This window comes from Lonchura striata, chromosome 2 (genome assembly GCF_050655825.1).
Source record: "Lonchura striata isolate lonStrDom1 chromosome 2, ASM5065582v1, whole genome shotgun sequence".
Lineage (NCBI taxonomy): Eukaryota > Metazoa > Chordata > Aves > Passeriformes > Estrildidae > Lonchura > Lonchura striata.
In genome coordinates this window covers 35,885,808-35,904,877 of record NC_140704.1, presented here as the reverse complement: position 1 = coordinate 35,904,877, position 19,070 = coordinate 35,885,808, and the positions used below count along the sequence as shown (strand labels likewise).

Here is a 19,070-nt window from a genome sequence, read left to right as displayed (position 1 = left end):
ACTGTTTTCATCCCACCCCATCCCCACTTTAATTTTATAATGACTAGAAAACAAATGAAGTCCCTAATAATTCAATGAGGTGCAAGCGTAACGGCGTTCTTGTTCAGAGCTCCATTGACTTTTATGGGATGTTAAACCTACGTGGATTTCATTACACTCTAAGTGCAGAAAGAGCATCTTGAACTGGTTAAAACAAAAATCCATGTAGAATGCATGTCTTGAAGACTACTACTTAAAAGAATGCTTTTCAACAACCATCACCATCTTCTCTTTTCCCCCACAACTGAACAAAAAGCACATTTTGATCTCCAGAGGATTTCACTTGTTTTTCTTCAAATTTATTAGCTTCTGTAATTATATATAGTCCATTTTATTGTTAAATCAGAAACAGTAAGAGAACACTCTAGGTTGGTATAGTCATTTTACAATGAGCATATCAGCTACAATACCTTTACCTAATGTTGTCAGAAAACCAAAAAAGATCAGAACAGCAATTGATTTATTTTTTGACAAACCTGCTTATTGAGATATCACCTATTCTGTAAGGAAGAAAATACTCAAAAAATAAAAAAGTTAAAATTTAGTTAAAAGCTTTACTTGTTTGGGAGCAATCTCATAAAACTCTTTTTAATATGAGCACTTCACTTCACAAAATGAAAAACTATTTACATCATTTTGCTTGCGGTTTGGTCACATTATCTACACACATTTGCAGAAGATCTTAGGCAAAATAGGTATCTTCTTCTGACATAGGCTATCAGATTGATTGCACATTTTCCTTTTACATAATGGCTCTCCTATAGTGCACTGAAGTCAGTGATCACTGTCTAATTACATTCTCATTTTAATTTATGGCTCAACAATAAAATCAATACCACTTCAAACCCAAATATCCAAGCGGCTGAATTACATATAGTGTGAAACTTGTGGATTCCACTTTTTTAGACCTGATTTTCAAAAGAATTATATATCTCACTAGCACAATTAGCAAACTGTGCAAAGAAAGAAACAACCTTTGAATTGAATTGGTTTGAAAATCAAGGCATCTTGCCAAATTCTGTCAACTGATTTCCTGCTAGATCATTTTAAAAATGTTCATTTCCTGATGGCACTACAATGAACTTTTCAGCACGCAATTACTGAATTACAGTATCTTTTACATATATATGCTATATTTAGGCCAATAATGTAATTTCCATGTTACACAAAATCATTGCCTTCACAAGCAGAGTTGCTACATACATTCACAGTTTCAATAGATTGTAATTAGCTTCTCCAGTTGTGCTTTAAAAATTCCGAATATTTTCCAACAGTAAGTGCAAAGCAAATGTCCTATGCAGCTACAATTGGTCACAGAGTTATAAACTCCAAAATTACGAGAAGAGCCTTCTCTCATTCTCCATTTTCATCACCTGCTTTTTCAGGTATGACTTCCAGACTTCGACGAGGCTTTGAGATTTCTGCATTTTCAGTGCCTGGCTTATTAAGTCCACATGAAAGAGTGGCATAATGGATTTGCTTCAGATTCTCCAGTGCTTCATTTTTAGCATATTTGAGAAGATCAGCCTGTCCCTGTAAGGAAAAAAATGCAGTCAGAATACACATTTGATAACATCATTCTTTTCTCTTTTACCCTTCTGCTTGTTTCAGATCAAAAGTATAGTTGTCCTGCTAAAAAAAACCAACAAACAAAAAAAGAAAGACCAAAAACAAAACCAACCAATGAAACAAACAAAAAATTCCTCAAAAACCAAAACAAAACTCAAATACTGATAATTTAGTGTTAGAAAGAATCAAGCTCTTTGTTTTCTCTGAAGCCAATCAATGGCATCAGCAAATGGGGTAGGGGCAATTTCTGCCCAACAGTTTTCAAGAAAGTAATCTGTGCTGTATTTTTAATCCATGGGGACTATAAATGCTTCTGCATAATGAAAATTGTGACGATTGATTTTAATACCTCAGACAGGCATTTAAAGCTTTCCTGTTTTTTTGGTTCCTAGGGATTTTTTTTTCCTTAGCTATGTGATTTACTCAATAGCAGGATGGTAAAGGACCAATGCTTGTCAATGCATGCCACATGAAAACACAGGCTGGCAAGCAATACATAAAAAGGACAGTGATGACAAAGACTTCACAGGGCTGTCTGCAGTTCAGCACTATCGCTATCCCTTATCAAAATTATAGAATTGTTTAGGTTGGAAAAGCCCTTTAAGACCATCAGGTCCAACCATTAACCTAACACTGCCAAGTCCACCACTAAACCATGTCCTTAAGAGCCACATCAATCTTCCTCTTCATAGCAATTAAGTTATAAGCAAAGCTGTAAGAGAAATTGTCCCAGGCTTAGGTCATTTGGCTCTTGTTCTACAGTCCTCCATCTCTTCATATTGGTTAAAGCCCTCTAATAGCAACAGCTCTCACTGGGAGACTGTGGACAGCCTTCCCTGCAGCTGGTTTCTGCCCACCCTGCCCACCTGCAGCGAATGAGTGAGGCTGTAGCACATGGTGAGCATGTCTGTCTTACTGGTGTGCACAGAGAAGTTCAAAAACAGGAAAAGCAAGTCTGCAAGGGCCAAAGTGATTGTGCTGTGCCCGTGCTCCTGAGGGAGAACTGCTCACAGCTCACAGGAAAATATCTAAAGGAGAGACATGCATACCTGAAGGGGAGAAATTACACACACACACACACAAAAAAAGTCCAGGTACTGTAGTTCCTGGGGACTGCCAGTACCAGTGTCCAATGAGGGATGAACACTGACTGTACCTTCTCCTGTCATGTCTGTCCATCCTGGGTAAATTCTGCCTCCTGACAAACACTTCTCTTGACAACATGCTAGTATCTTTTTCAAAGATAATACACTGCCTCTCCTCTGCCAAATAAGGTTGAAATGCACCTTTACCTCTTGATTTTAAAAATATAGGAGTAGAGATAGAATAGCAGACAGACAAAAACATGTGCACTCATGGTGTGGTACTTCTGATGCATCTTCAGCAATTCAGAACATAAATACTATCTAATGAAGTGAGTAGAATTATATATTTGAGACACACAAATTGAAAACAAATTTTACTTTCTTCAAAGAAATAATGTTTCCCCATCTCCTCACCCAAGACTATAATAGCCAAAGTCTTTCCTTCTGATTACCAGAGAGGAAAAAAATCTAGAATGTCATCAATCATAGCACAAGCCTCAGTAATATTTTCTTCTAAAGAAAACTGGGCTACTTTTTTTTTTTAAATTCACTTACTTTTTTTCCAAACTAACAAATAACTAAAAGCTAATTTAAAACACTCCAGCACACTAAATGAGTCATATCTGGAGTGCATCTGTTTCTAACCCAAGTTCTGGTTTACATGGATTAGTAGAATATAGTTCTGGAATTTTAATCAAGTTGTTTATTACAGTCAGAGCTGCTAGCAAACAGTCTATTCATAAGGTTGCCCAAAACTTCTCAGTTAAAAAAACCACCCCACTTTCAGTTGCTTATATGCTTGCCAAACTTTTAACTACTGAAGCTGACACTTTCTGTGTAGGATTCTTGCCATTGGCAGATTTGGCATATTTTATTATTATTTCTGCTTAATATTATTCTTTAACCTCATCCATATGGTTCATTCAGTTCTGAGAATAAAAATGGAGAATTGCCATCAGAAGTTTGTTAACAATCTTCTATACTTACTTCCCTACTCTCTTTTGGGGTAGGGACTTCTAATTTACTACAGGGGAGTAGATCCAAGTTATGAGCTTTTAATAAACAAAAATCAGATTTTGAATGTGGTTAGTAAAATCACTGAGGATTCCACTCCTGATCATCCTTCATCTCTTGACAGCTCCAGCAATGTGGCAATACAGTATTCCATTTCCACAGGATAATGAATGTGCATTAGGAAAAAAGCTGGGTTTTTTTCCTGGATGGCTTCTCCAAGCCACCAACATTGGGCTGCAATGCCAGCAGGGTGAAAGCCAGACCAGAGGGGAGGAAAGAAGAGCCTGAGACAGACTGGAGAAGAAGTGGATGGGGAAAAGGATTGCAAGAGCATTCTCTGGGACTGACCTGGCAAGAGGCCTAGGGCTGCTGAAAGGGAAACTGGACTGCATTATACAAGGCAAATGCTAGATCTTACTGCAAGAGGAGATTGTGAAACACACACAGCGTGACAACACTAAATTTGGATCTGACAGGTGAGTAGAGAAAGGGAAAGACTGAGGCAACATTTGGGATTGGAATACAGAAAGAAAACAGATTGACAAAATTCACCACATTGAAAGTAGCCTGAAAATTATATACAAGTAGGACTAACAACTCAAAAAGAGCAAGAGATTGGTAATGAGAATAAAAGCTGGTGAGAAAGAGAAACAAAAACAATGAGCAGGGAGAAGGCTGCTGAATGCAACAAATTCAGTAAGGTGATGAGAAAATGAAAATTAACACTCATTGGGAAGGATCTCTAGAGGTGGCAAGGAGGAAGAAGAAAATATTAGGCACCAAGTGGAAACAGAATAGTGTCTATAGGGAAGTGGGGAAGAAGGAATCAGGGGTTAGCAGGAATGGCTGGTTTTCAGCAGGGAACTGTGAGTGTCTGGACAATTCCAATCAGGGAAGATGAACTTTGAAGACAAAACAGGATCTAGGATAAAGCCTGGATTATTGCAGACAAAGTGTTCAGACTAAACACTGTTGACCAAGTGGCATCATGTTTAGACCAGGGTGAAATAGAAAAATGTATCAGTGCTCATTACCCCCTTCTCCAATGCTCAGAATTTATTTCTGAATGCTGTTGAACTCAAAAAATGTTTGTAAACCCACCTGCGTTGCCATTATCTGCTGATATATCCTGATCTCAAGATAAAACAAGAGCCAACCACTACTACCAAAAATGCCATGAGCTCAAGTGAGAGAGCTCTGCACAATTCACATGAAGTGCCTAGTTCTGTTGATACACCATCATGAAGACATATGCTGGGGAAATGAAACAGCATGCACCTCAAAGATTCAAGTGAACACCACTGAAAAGCAATACAATGCATCAGAACGGCATAAAATTTAAAAAGTCATCCAGATCTGGAAAAAAACTGCCATCTAACAATTGCAACGGCTTTCTTTCTAGTTAGGTATCAAATATCTCTTCTCCAAGGGCTCTCAAGATTCAGTTTCAATTCTTTCTATTTTATGCATCTTGATTTTCACAGTGGATGCTGTTGACTTAATAGGAAGGTCAGCTGACTGCAAGCTGGAACATGGGAATCTCTCAGATCTGTGGACTACTCGGGGCTCTTTCCCGTTCTTAGCAGACCCAAATGACTGTAGCAACTTGCTTTGATAAAATGCATATTGTAAAGTCAATACAAGAGAATTTCAAAGAGCTCAAATTTTAGGCAAGCAGATTTATCTTAAGGGAGTCCCAAAATATCCACATTCCAAGAAACAAAGCTGGTTTGCACAGAGAACTCAATACTGGGATCTGAAGCAGTTGTAAAGCAAATCGGTGTGTTTCTGCCTGTGGAAGGGCTGTCTTCACAAGGCTTTCACCTCAGATTAGGTCAAAATGTAAACTAATTTAGCCCTTAGTGTTGCCTGCCAAGCACACAAAAAAAACCAGCACTGTGGTTATCAGGCAGCTTGTGGTAATTCCCAGCTGGGAGCAGGATGGATCTGAGCCTCGCAGAGCACTGGGAGAGGGCTCTCCTCACAGCAGCACAAGGCAACCATGGCTCCCTTTCCTTCACCATGGTCACAATTCAGTTACAGAACTGAGCACTATGTAACTTGAATATTTCCTGTTTACAGATTGCAGAAAAAGTTGTTTTCTAGGCAGACACAGAAAAAGACCTTAAAGAAGTCAAAGAACAAAACTGATATTCATTCAAAAGCTTTTAGTAAACAGCAGCAATAAAGAATATGGATTAATTTGGAAGCCAAACTCAGTACCCTTTAAATCTCTCTGGCACAGTTTGTCTGTGTCATCTAGTCTGGTTTATTGTTTCTTAAATCATTGTTAAAAACATTCTGTTTGTTTTGAAACTTTTGGCTAAGAGGTAGTGTTTTTATATCATAGCTCCATAACAGTAACTGAAAACAAATTTAAAATGGTCCTTATCAGTTCTTGTACATCCAAAATGAGGTACCATTTCAGAGTCAGACAGATACAGAATCAATTAGAATGTCTCAGCACAGCTACCTTCATAAACTATTATGTATTCACTTATGATTTTTGATCAACTGTTTCTTCACTAATTATGTGAACCTGAAAGTTCACACTGAAAGTAAAATTGCACAGATGACATTTAAAATGAGCATGAGCACCCTTTCCCCCAAAAAATCCCAAGAAACTCTATAATTAATGATTGTAACCCAATCCAATTAATTAACCAATTAATGATTGTAAACCAATTAATGATTGTAAACCAATTAAGGATCTGTAACCCAAAGCTCCTATCAGGAAATTTAAGAAGCCACTATTCCTTTCTCAAAGTGCTCCTCAGAGCACAACAGAACATTGCTTTGAGCAACCTGGTGGAGTGGGAGGTGTCCCTGCCAATGGCAGCAGGGCTGAAACTGATGACCTTCAAGGTTCTTTCCAACCCCAGCCATTCTATTATTCTGTGACATGCTACAATGCTCTATGCCCAGCTGATGTGATCTGAGTGCAGTTTTGGAATCAGGACAAAAGGCCTTAGCTTCCTAACTTCTAAATAAGGGGTTAATTAGGAGACAAAATCCCATCAGTCCAGCAACATCAAGAGACTAGTAGCTTCAGATATTAAAACTGAACTGGGATGTCTTCTGAGGACCTACAGGACCAGCCAGCAACTCTCAGAGTCTTTATGAATGCTCCGTGGCTGCCAGACTTCACTTGGAAATTTGATTGAAAATGTTCAGATTATTTTTTAAATAGTAAGAAGCTGCAGTCTTGTAAGTGCTTTGAATGTGCCATTTATAAATACATTTTTTTAAATACTGTAGGTACAGAACTAATGCTATTACAGAGATAACAGATGCCATGGACTGCATGCCTTGAAAGAGAAAGTAATGCACATCATATAATGTGACATGCCTAAAAGCTCATAGCCAACAAGAAACATCTAGCAAATGCTGAAGTTAGGAGTCCCACGTTAATTCCAGATATTTCCATTCACCTCTCCCTTTGTGTTTAGAGCAGCTGTTCATTGCCAAGACTAATTTACAGTTGCTGCTATCTTCTTCCTATGGGCATCTCAAATTCTGAGCCTTATAGAAGGTTTTTATCAAAGTTTTTCTATGCCAGATAAGTCCATAAATTTTTACAGTAAGTTGTAGGAGTTTCCTACAACAGCACATAAGAGTGATTTTCCTCCTACAACAGTGTACTTTTGGCAGAAAATGTGATTATCTATGTTTAGAAAATATGAATTCTATCAGCCTAAGTAGTAACAATAAATAAATTACTAGCAAATAAATGTCTAATTGAAAGAGATTAATATTCTAGCATTTTACAACCTCTGAGACAGGCAACAGACCAAATTTACTCCAAGTGATATTGTGAAGTTAAATCTATCTGTGTACATATATGGGGTGAATAAGAATGGGCATGTGTGCATACACACATACACAAATTGGATGGAAGTATTTCAGCTGAATTCAAATATACTACCACTCATAAATTTGGCCACATGGCTTCAAATTAAGAAAAATTAAATCCTTTAAAGAAGTAACTGTAATGCATGTGCATGCAAAACACATAGAGATACTCAATAACTGCATCAGATGTTCTAAACAAAGTTTACCTAGAATTAAGCTGTCAATTTTGCTATTTTATCAAACTTTCCATTGCATCAACTGCAGTCAAAATGTCCCAACTGAAAGAGAACAATCAATATGTATCTCGAGGGTAAAATGCAGCTTGATCAGTTTGGAAAATACATTAGCCACACCATGTGAGCATGCCATGAATCTGCTGTGCAGGAGCTGAGGATGGCACTCATGTAGGATTATTTAGTAAGGCTGTTCAGAGCCCCACAATAATTCCTATATCACAACTAAGAGTCCACATATTTATTGTGTATTTTCACATTCATTTTTGTACTATTTGAGAAGGAAGTTAATTTGAAGAAGGCAGGGAATTCAACACATAAAAGAAATACTTAAAGTGGTTCAGATTGTTGCTCTTCTGCTCAATTTCTACTCAAATGTAGATGTTCACTTTTCATCCCTGTTCTCTCATACTTTTTTGAGAACTGGGAACATGGCAATGGAAAGACAGTGAGATCAAAATTATGATTGCAGATCTTTTTCTCCAGACAGGAAGTATAATATATTAGAAATTGTTTAACTATATGACACGAAAGTATGGGTATAGCCCACAGTTAAAGAGTTTAGACCTCAGTGTGTCACTTGAAATAAATTTCAGACTTTAACTTTCTGTACATCTAAACATGAGCAACAGCACTTAGCAGATGTCTATCTGAACTGCAGTACCTGTAAATAACTTTAAAGATGTTCTGTAATGCCTCCTGTTAAAGTTTCAACAACAGGCTGCTTAAAATCTCGCCAATTTTTTTAACTGAAGTATTAATTATGGGACAAATCGTGCCTTCCAAAAGAAAGGATGTTAATCTCTGAGTAGAAAAATACCACCCAATGACTGTTGATGAGATTTTCTCAATAATCTCTTCAAAAGGAAGGCCTTCTAACATCATAATTATGCTTATCCTAAGGACATGTATACAAGCCCTTCAGTGCTCCTCAGAGCCAGACCTACCATGTGGCTTCTCCAGTTCCTGGCGAACGCAGAAATCACGACTTCACATTCAGTCACTCACCAACTGCAAACCTCCCCCCCACCAACCCTTATGTTCAGAATGTAAAGCAGAGATGCAAAGCAAAGGTACTGCTGTTTCAGGAAGCATTAAAATAGATTTGCCTATCCAAGCTGGTATCTGACACCTTTGACAGAAAAAGAGGGATAGGAATTTATTTCTTTGACATTTGCTCAAAGCCACTGAACTAACTCTTCTCTATCCTCTCAGAAGCACAGGACTGATACATGACACATCCCATACACTGCCTTCAGGAAACTCTGTTCTGATACAGGAAATATCATATTCTGGTCCTTTACCTATAAGCAGAACCTGCATGCATATTTTTAGAATGTATTAACTGTACATGCTGTAGCAAATTTCACCACTTTTTGACTCTCCCCCGCATTGGATTTGTGCAGTATAACACAAGAGGGATTGGAGTACCAAGTGATCTCATGAAAAGCTTAACAGTTCAAACCAACATGGAAAGCTGGAAAAATACATATGCATTACTGCTATTCTTTCATAGTTCACTGTAAGAAGAGGCAGTATGGAACTGTATTGTCAAGAAGAGCTAAAAATAAAAACTAGGTGGGAGAAATTATTTTCTTTATAATTAAAACAGAGTTTATAGTTTAATGTAGTGAAGAAGTATTTGATTGAGTGGGAGAGAAGAACTCATTAGTGGATGTAAACATCAAACTTGAATAATTTGAGCTAGAGTTGAGGGAATAAATTAAGGGAGGCAGTTTTGCTATCTCTACAAATTTTGATATATTCTGCTGAGATCAAAGATCACCAATAAGAAACCTGAACTGCTCCATGTTCTAGTTTCCTGAAGGTCTCTGGCCGAAAGCTTTTCTTTTACTTTACCATTTACTCTTTTATCAAAATGTAAGCAAATGTGCTGGACAAAATGTCAAGAGAGACTCTACCTCATACAGGCAATTTATTCCAGCCTGGATTATGAACATAGTTTGCTTCTTACATTAATCACTGACTGCAGCAGTAACAGTTTCCCTTTTGTTTTTCAGTAACTGCATTAACCTTAACACTTATTCCCCTTCAAATCACAGAACAGGGTTTAAACAATGGCATAGCTGCCTTCCAGCATGAGCCACTTTGCAAAAGTCAGCCAGGTATTAAAGATTACGAAGGATCCTGCAATGTTAAAAGATTGCAAGAAGAAAATGTCAGACAACCTAAATTAAATAAGCTTCCATAACACTACACGAGAATAACAAGTCACATTGAGACTCTGCTGTGTTTCAGGTTATATAAACCTAACTGACTATGATTATAGAAGTGAATAAACCCAGTTGAATTGTGACACACAGTAATGACCAGTAACAATATTAGAAGGACAGTTCTGAACAGAAAAATACAGTAACAAACTAAAGGAAGGCACATTACCTTTAAAATTGTAATGTTCCACGTAAAACTTTCTACTGATTTTTGCAGTTTTCTTTCTTTTAGGCCTTCTCTTGCTCCTATATTGTGCAGGTTTTCATGAAACTCCATTGCTGTAGAAAATAAAAGAGGGACAAATATAGTGTCTATTTTAGTGCATTTTTGTGATCATAGAGAGATAGAACTTGAAATTAATAAGGCAAAAAGACAGTGAAAAAGCTTCAGAATTTTTATTCTTCCAGCACAAATCTATCTGATTTAGTAAGATGCAATGTTTTACAACATGTCAATATATACAAATCTCTCTTAAGTCAAAATCCACCGAAGCACCTGTTAGGTGATTGCTATACAAAGATGGAGCCCAGCAATTATTTCCTATAGAAATGTAATCTCCAAGCACAACTGAATGTGTTGTACCACATGTAAAAACCCTTTTGTAGTTGCTATAGGATGGAAACAGCAATTTTATTAACCACTCCAGCCCAATAAATTTATTTTGTGCTTTGCTCTTTTATGCATGTACATCACAGTTATCCAGCTTACAGTTTACATGGTGGAGTTTGTCATGTAAACATGCCAGAAAATAAACACTTAACCTTATCCCACAGAATAAAGGAGTAACTGTGAAGGAGGAATGGCAAGTGAACTTGCCAAGGAATGCCAACAACATTTTACCACAGCATGTAAACTACTGTGTCTATAAAACCTGTATCTGACAATCTCCAAATCAAAAATTATTGGTAAAATTCAGATTAATGTGATCTAAGCACTAAGCAGACCAACCAAAGTTTGTTTTTACACTGCAAAGATAGCAGAAACAATTTGTTTTCTATGCTGCTGTTACGAGCCATATAAAAATAAACTTTAAAGAGTTTCCTTTACTCAGGAGAAGTCAAATGTGCTTCCATGGGTACACAGAGTGACCTAACATGGATTACTTAACATAGATTTCATGGATTATGAAAGTCATAGCTCAGTTGTGTTCCCAGGATCTCTATCATTAATAATGTAAAGGGTATTTTGAGGTCAAAAGTTGGCAAGTGGTTGTGACATACACCTATGAACAAAATAGTTAAAGCACAAATTATAATTTTAACTATGTTGGTTGTGATCTTCTATTTGCCCAGGGAGTGTATGTACTTCTAAATTTATATGTACTTGATTACCATGAATAAGCACATAAACTTGGGTTGGCTGTCAATCTGAGAGAAGACTGGCTTTTAAGGACATTATCTCTTCTTCATAATCTCTCTATCCTACACTCATGTCTCATTAAAAGAAAGAGAGATGACTGAATGTTTTCATTGTACACTCCCTTACCTTACTCCCACACATGCACACACACATTTTAAAAAGTATTCATAGATTCATTTGAAAGGCAAAATTGTTCATTCTACCTTTTCTTGCTATTTTAAATTTTGCTACAAGAAAAATAAATGGCAAATATTTTCCCTGAATTAACATACTGTAACATTTTTATTTCAATCACTCTTCTATAGCTCTGCCTCTCCAGTATCAAATATAATGTTCACGTTGTATTTCCCCAAAATAACAGGAGAGAAATTAAAGTACATAAACCCATCATTGTTGTAAGTATCCACTTCCTGTTCACATCAACCAAAATAATAAATTCCCAATATGATTATGGCAAGATTATACACAGATCTCTATTTACAGTATTACACTTCTAGAGCCATCACAACAGTACAGATTTTCTGATCTGTACAATGAATTCTGAGATGTACTGGCAAACTTTTGAAGTTCTGCACCTCATTTCCATCTTAACAATTACTGCTTTTTAAGTCAGTGGACACTGGCAATCGATAATAGCTTGAATTAAAGCCACTCAGAGATATACTAAGAATAATGCTGAGTGCCTGCATGTTAAATGTGGAATTGGTGCTCCGTAGGTTTCAGATTATTTTGATGTATATGAAGATCCTGATATCACAGATGTGGACACAATGGTGACAGTGTATTCTGCCAGCCAGAAAAGCTCCTTTATGTTCACCAATAACCTTCTGTGGTGATGCTCTTCCCAGTCTACACTCATGCTATGATACATTTCTGCCCTGCCAAAGCCATTCCACCACAGCTAAGTGCACTTGGAAGTTGGCAGGAACATCTCATCACCCCTCTTCAGAAAATGAAACAGTCATATCATCCTAGCAGGGCACACACATGTAAACCCTCAGCTAACAGGTGCCTCCTGCTTAAACATCACTGATCACTGACACTGATAGGGGCCTCCTCAACATCTCTCACAGACTGGCCAACTCCTCATCATCATGCTACACTAACCATAAACATACAAGCAGGGACAAGCAGATTTGAATTTTACTTCTGCTTCCATTACTAGCTCTTGCCTGATTAATTGAAATGAATTATTTAATCTCTTTGTCTCAGTGTTTCCATCTGCTGCAAGGAATTAATTGTATTTGCTACGCAATATATGGACAATTAAACTTTAGAGTATGAATGCAGTACAACATTTAACTGTTGACTATGTCCCTCTTGGCATTCTTCTTGTATGTTGTCACTTGGTTTTCTTCCACTTTGCCTTGGAATTATTTCATGCATTAACTATGACAAAGGAATAACACAAGTGTCAAATTCCAAAATTAAACTTGTTACAAGATAACAGAAAAATGAAAAAAGAGGAAAAACACCCTCATGTACAGCTAAATTAATAAAATAAATTACATGTCCATATAAACCCATGTAAACATGCCTTTAGGATATGCTTACAAAGAAAACTCAATGTTAAATTACTTTTTTATATACACAATTTTGTCTCCTTGCAAATAAAAATTCAGCTCTCACTCTCATTAAGATATAGCAAACAAGTCACTTTTATGAGCCTTAATTGCTTCCAGATTTATTAGTCAATTAGTAATTTTTAACTGCCTGAGAGCTCTTGAATGATAACAGGCATACTATTAACCTGATGTATCATCCATTATATTTTTGCGTATACCACCTCAATCAAAGAAAGCACAAGTTAGTCATAGTTTCCATTTATTGTGGTAGATGTTAAGGAAGATATTATTCACAACTTTCTGAGTGACCATGAAGAATACATAGGATGTGTGCTCTTCTATTTGGATGGTATTTTCTGTGTTTTAATTTTTGCACACTGGATAAATGTATTTATTTACAAGGAAATTATTACTGATTGTTGCCTTGAGCTGGAAAGCTCAGATCTAAAAAGCTCTTTTGACTGGAAACTCTTTACTAAAATCCTTATTTGCATAGAATCACTGAGGTTGAAAGGCAGCTCTGGACCGACCCCATTGCTCAGAATCAGGATCAGAGAGAACAGGTGGCCCAGGACCCTGTTGAGGTGGCTGTTCAATATCACTGAGGGTGGATATCCCACCTTTTGTTCCACTGAAGTGAAGCTGACTGGATTAGTCCTATTTTCTAGCTTTCTTTAACTTGTTTGTCTGTGCTCACTCTACTGCTTATGACAGTGTGATGAGGTTTCAAACATCATTATTTGATCTCCTTCTGAGTTTCTGCTTGGGGGTACTATGGGCACTTAGTTTGCATAACCTGTATTAAGAAGCCTGGTCATCACTGCGTAAGTAAGGGTGAGTTGACAGAAGCCACACAATTTCCTAAGCATTTGCAAAATGATAATTGATTCAAGTCTTCCACATTAAAAAGAGCAGCTTTCCAGTGAAACATTCATCCCAACTTTCAAAAGGCATGTAAATACACTGTAATACATGTAGCAAAACAGCAATAGCATGATTCAACAGCAGGTTTGTGAACAAACGGTGAACAAAACACTGACAACAAATTTTCCTCATCATAACCAGAGATTTCACAGCATATTCTTCTCTGCAGTACACTTGCTTATTCTAAAGCATTCTCATAAGCAATCCCTCAGTATTTCTAAATAATATTTTCCCCATCAGTGCTGAATCTCTGGTTCCCCAGTGAATTCTGGTTAGTTTGAATTGTCTCAGCTTTTCCAGCTCTCTCAGACCCATTCCCACAGCCCTGGAATGCATTAGATGGCTTTAACACTTCTTCATTCCCCCAGGAATACCTTACATTCAAGATGCCACTCTGAAATTTTACACACAATTCTCTTCTCCCATTTTCAATAACTTCAAATGACATGAAGAAAACAGAAGCACTAGGAGGCTACTTGATGCAGTAAGAACCATGTATCATTGAGAAGACTAACAAAAATTTGCTTGGTTAGTCTTGCAAAAAGAAAACCAAAAGAGGAGCAATTGCTCCCTAGATACTCTAGACCAGTCAGGTAAGACCTCGGACCTCAAAGGATCATTGCAGCTAAAGGACAGTATTAGGATGGATATTCACCAGAAAAATCAGAATTTATGTAAAATATACTACCATTGTAGATGTAGGTATGTGATCAATTTTAAAATGAGAAAATTATTCAGATCAAAACCTCATATTCATTTTAAAATACAGCTCAACATGATCAATTTCCAAGAGGTATACTGGGAAGCAGACTTAAGGACCCTACAGTCCTGTGTTTTCTCAACCAGCTGCAGGATGACCTACAGTGTTACATGCATAGGATGTCAAACCTGTATTTATGCTTGCCATATTCTGATGGAACATTTATGTTTATATTCTCAACAAGGACTAAATGACAGTACAGAGAGCAAGGTGCCTTATTGCTATGACATACTTTAATAACAAGAAATTTTCCTAAATAAAACATACAAGGCAATATAATTGCCTTGACAGGACAATAATTTTCAGTCATGCCCTGTTAGAATAGCTTCTAGACTGGAACTTCAGCTTTGCTTTATGTTCTGGATTCTTAGTGTTTAATTTTTCACAAAGATGTTCAGTAGATACAAAACCATTCAGAACTTAAAACGTTTATATGAGCTTAAAATATGTGTCACTGTTCTACTGATGCTTGAAATGATAGAACAAAGATGCCCTGCATATTGTTGTAATCCCAACATTGTATTTTCATCAAAAAATATTATTTGGTGATATACCTCAAAAGCAACATTTTTGATACTGTTATGTGTAATGAATATAATTCACGCCAGTATAATATGATGTATGTAATATTTGATATTGTTGGAATATGCACAAGTAGGTACTGGGAGTTGCCCCCACATACTCGAAAACCAGTCTCTGACAAAACCTCATTTGCAAGCTAATACCTGTGGCTTGTCCAGAGATGGGTCGTTCCTTTAGGTGATACAGGAACGCCCAGGCATTGACCATCCCTGGCCACTGAAACCCTCTGGGTTGATCCATCTGAATGCATGTTCCTGTGACTACATCAGGGAGTTTCATCACCACCTGACACCGAATTGTTCCAACCCAGTGCAGAGAAAAGAGACTTTATGAATGTGTAGGACTTTGAACGGAAAGAAAAGGCTGATTGCCAAAATCCCAGCTTCAGGTGAAATATTCCCTAGAAAAAACACTTGTACTAGAAGGGTGATGTGTGTGCATAGGGTGACCCTCTGCTGAGGCTGTCATTCTGTGACACACCCAGCGTGGATCCCAGCCTCGGCATTGTCCTTTTCCTTGTGGCTAGCTCAGAGAGAATTTGATTGCTGTAATAAAATTTTTATTTTTATTTTTTAATTTAGCTAGATCAATTTTTATCTGTAACAATACTAATAAAGAACACTCATCTTCAACTGTATTTAGCTTGAAAAAACACTTTCTTTAAAATGAAGCTACTTCATATGAAATTCATTATCCGTAATTACTAACTAGAAAATGACACCTGTTGGAAGCTGGTTAGCAATTCCTCCCACTACTGGGCTCTCACTATAGCTCCAAAGCACCATATTTAAGATATTCATTAAAATGTGCTATATAAAGCAGCATAAGTGATTCTGCTATTTTTAAACTAGTTAAGAAGCATATATTAAAAAGGAAAGTAGCCTTTGGTCACTGAGCTGCATGTAATTTTGGTTTTACATACAATATATGTATCTTTGTTTGAACTGTCTGATGATAATTACATATTTATTAAAATCAAGATGTGAAAAGAAACTGAAACATGGAAAACTGGAGTACAAACCTGTACAGTACAAGTTCAGGAACATTTGGAACTCTGAGATTTGTTTGCTTTCGTAAGAACTCCTATCACAAAGCCCTGGCATATCACAAAGCCCTGGCAGTCAATCTCAGTTTATAGCAAAAAAATTCACACCTTTTCTTTAACTGAGAACCAAGATACTAATTTTTCAAGGAATCTTTAGCAAAACAGCCAGCACAACACTTGCTTAGCTGTATTTCTAAAGCCAAATCTTTCCCTGACATGCTCATTTGTTTTCTTTGAGGAAAGCTTTCTTGCCAAGAGATGATTTATAACCTAGCTGAGACATGACTACACAGCAGGTGGGCTTCTCCTTCAATGTTTTTCTCTTAAAAAAGAACTTTATCAGTGAAATAGCACAGTGATGAAACTCTGGCAATCAATGCATATACTGAGTACGCCTAACATGAAATTAGTAACAAACAAAATTTGACTACATCTATATGAAATAAACACTGGTAATATTCCAGGTATGAAGCACTTAAATTCAGTCAAGCCAAATATAGTTTATTTCATTTCTCACAGAGCTCTTTGATTTAAAATCAAATCAAATACTTTCTATAAGAGTTATAAATACAAAATAAAATTAAATAAATATTACGAATTTTTAAATGTAAGGAAAATACCTTACATTTAAAACCTTTCAGTTTTTAATTAGATTACCACACCTTGCAGGTCTACTACTATGTAGACTCAACTCAAACACTTACAAAGATGCTGTGAATAATTTGCATATACCAATTTGTCCTTTACAAGAAAAAAAAAATCTAAGAAATCAGTTAATATATTCAAATATTTCTTCTTCCACTGTGTAGGTTAAATGGTAATAAAGGAAATGAAAAATTCTAGGAAAGGATTTAGGCTGTAAGTATTCATTTCACATATAAATATTTAATTTGCTTATACAGCTGCTACTCTTTGCCACTTCTTTGAAAACCACAGCTTTAATTTTTTACAGCATTAAGTGTGTTTCTTCATATTTTTATTTTAGATTATATTCCTTAAACAGTCAGCTATTTCAGCCTCACAAACAATTTCCTCTTAAAATTCATTTTATCAGAAAATGAGATTGGAGAAAGAGGCTGGCTACCAGACCATATCAACAATAAATCAAATCCATCACGTTAGAGAAGCATTAGAAGTCACTATACTTGTAAATTCTCATCTATTTTGCTTACAAAACACTATTCACACAAAGATTTAAAATGAACCTTCATAAACTAATGCTTAGCGTACCTCTGTATTTTTAAAAAGTCATTACTAACTGCAAAAATGGAGTCTGAAAAAATGAAAAACTGAAAAAATGTCACGCCATAACTAGAGAATCAAAATTTCTTGGCAGATTCAAAGAATATTTTGCTGCAGATTTAAGATGCTCAAGGCATGAATTATTTGCATTCAATATATTCAGATAATTACTTGACAAAATAATACAGTACCTTAATTAGTTGTTCAGTAGTTTTTAATTACTTTGACTTCTTTGGCACTGTGCACTATCTCTGTAGTAAGTGGAAAGGTTCCTCAGACACAGACAGACATGTAGGTACTGCCTCTACTTAAGTGGTTAAAAACTGTTTGGTGCTCAGTGCCCTATTATTCTTGAAAAACAGTAAAGACAAATTGCATACTTAAGAGAACTTTCTTATTCCAACATCCCAAACAACAATGGCATCACAGCCTGCCGAGCACCATCCTTTCCTTTAAATTAGTATTTAGTCTTCCAGTCCAGACTCGCGCAGTCTCATGGGCAATCACAGTAATCCAGCTCTCCATGTAAGAGGCTTTAATGCTGGAGAGCCACTGAGGACTTCAGATGCTCACTAAATTCTTCAAGAAACACCATCAGAATAGATTCAAAGTAGCTGCACTACCAAATGAAGTTGAAAAGAGCAAATGTGTAACAACTATGCTACAACTTTGTTACTTCCAAAAGTTAAGAAACCAACTCCACCCTTCCAAACACTTTCAAGAACAATCCTATGTAAAATTACCCTTCTACATACCAGAGTCAACAAAAACAGTATCAACTGACAAAACTCATAAAACCCACACCAACACTTTTCCTGTTCCTCCAAAACAATGCTTCTACAAAATTCACACAGAAGCAGACCTTCACATAATAAAACAGTTGTTCTGGAAAACTGACTCATGGTATTCCACCCCCAATGTACAGAAAACTTTATTCCACAAATATACTCCTGTGTGAAGACAGATGAGATTTCTGAATGGGGGTCAAGTTTAGCCACTCCATATATGAAGAATTAAGACTGCCAATAAAGGGCATAAACACATGGGAGGTACAAAGGAAAGGATTTTTCTTTTTTCCACAGACTGCTGTTTCCATCTTTTGTTTATCAGTCTTGATACTCAAGGGAGACCAACGAGATTTTATTGAATGTTAGAATGAAGACTTAACAAAGATACTGATTTATGGCACACGGTAATTTTATCCCAGTGTTCAGATTTGGCTGAGCCCACATTGTTTCACTGGCAATAGTAATGAATCTCTTACACTTGCACTGAAATCTTTCTCTTCTAGCATTACATTAACAGAAGGGGGGGGAAAAGGCTTCACGTGAAAGGCAAACTCAAGAGAGTAATGCGAAAGTCTGTGCTGGTCAAGTATTTGCCCTTGTACCAATGAGTGAGATCATTAAGAAGTATGTGAGATGTCTCCTAGGAATCATCCACCCAAAAAATATATCAGATTCACAAAAAAATCCAATGCCATCCAAGGTATTACACGAAGCTATGTATGAGAAGTAATACAGGAAAAATGTGGTGTATGACTGGTGTGAATAACTATGGTGACAAACA

At 36.6% G+C, this 19,070-nt stretch overlaps 1 protein-coding gene across 2 annotated transcripts in view; it reads right to left on the bottom strand.

The window, feature by feature from the left end:
- Positions 1-316: 316 nt before the first annotated feature.
- PLCL2 (phospholipase C like 2) overlaps positions 317-19,070 on the bottom strand; it is a 100,267-nt gene continuing 81,513 nt past the window's right edge. For both annotated transcript variants that reach the window (XM_085568682.1, XM_085568686.1), the window contains exons 6-7: positions 10,193-10,302; positions 317-1,572 (exon numbers count right to left, since the gene is read on the bottom strand). In XM_085568682.1, the coding sequence (XP_085424808.1) occupies positions 1,393-1,572; positions 10,193-10,302 (290 nt within the window). In that variant the 3' untranslated portion in view covers positions 317-1,392. The remainder of the gene's footprint in view (positions 1,573-10,192; positions 10,303-19,070) is intronic.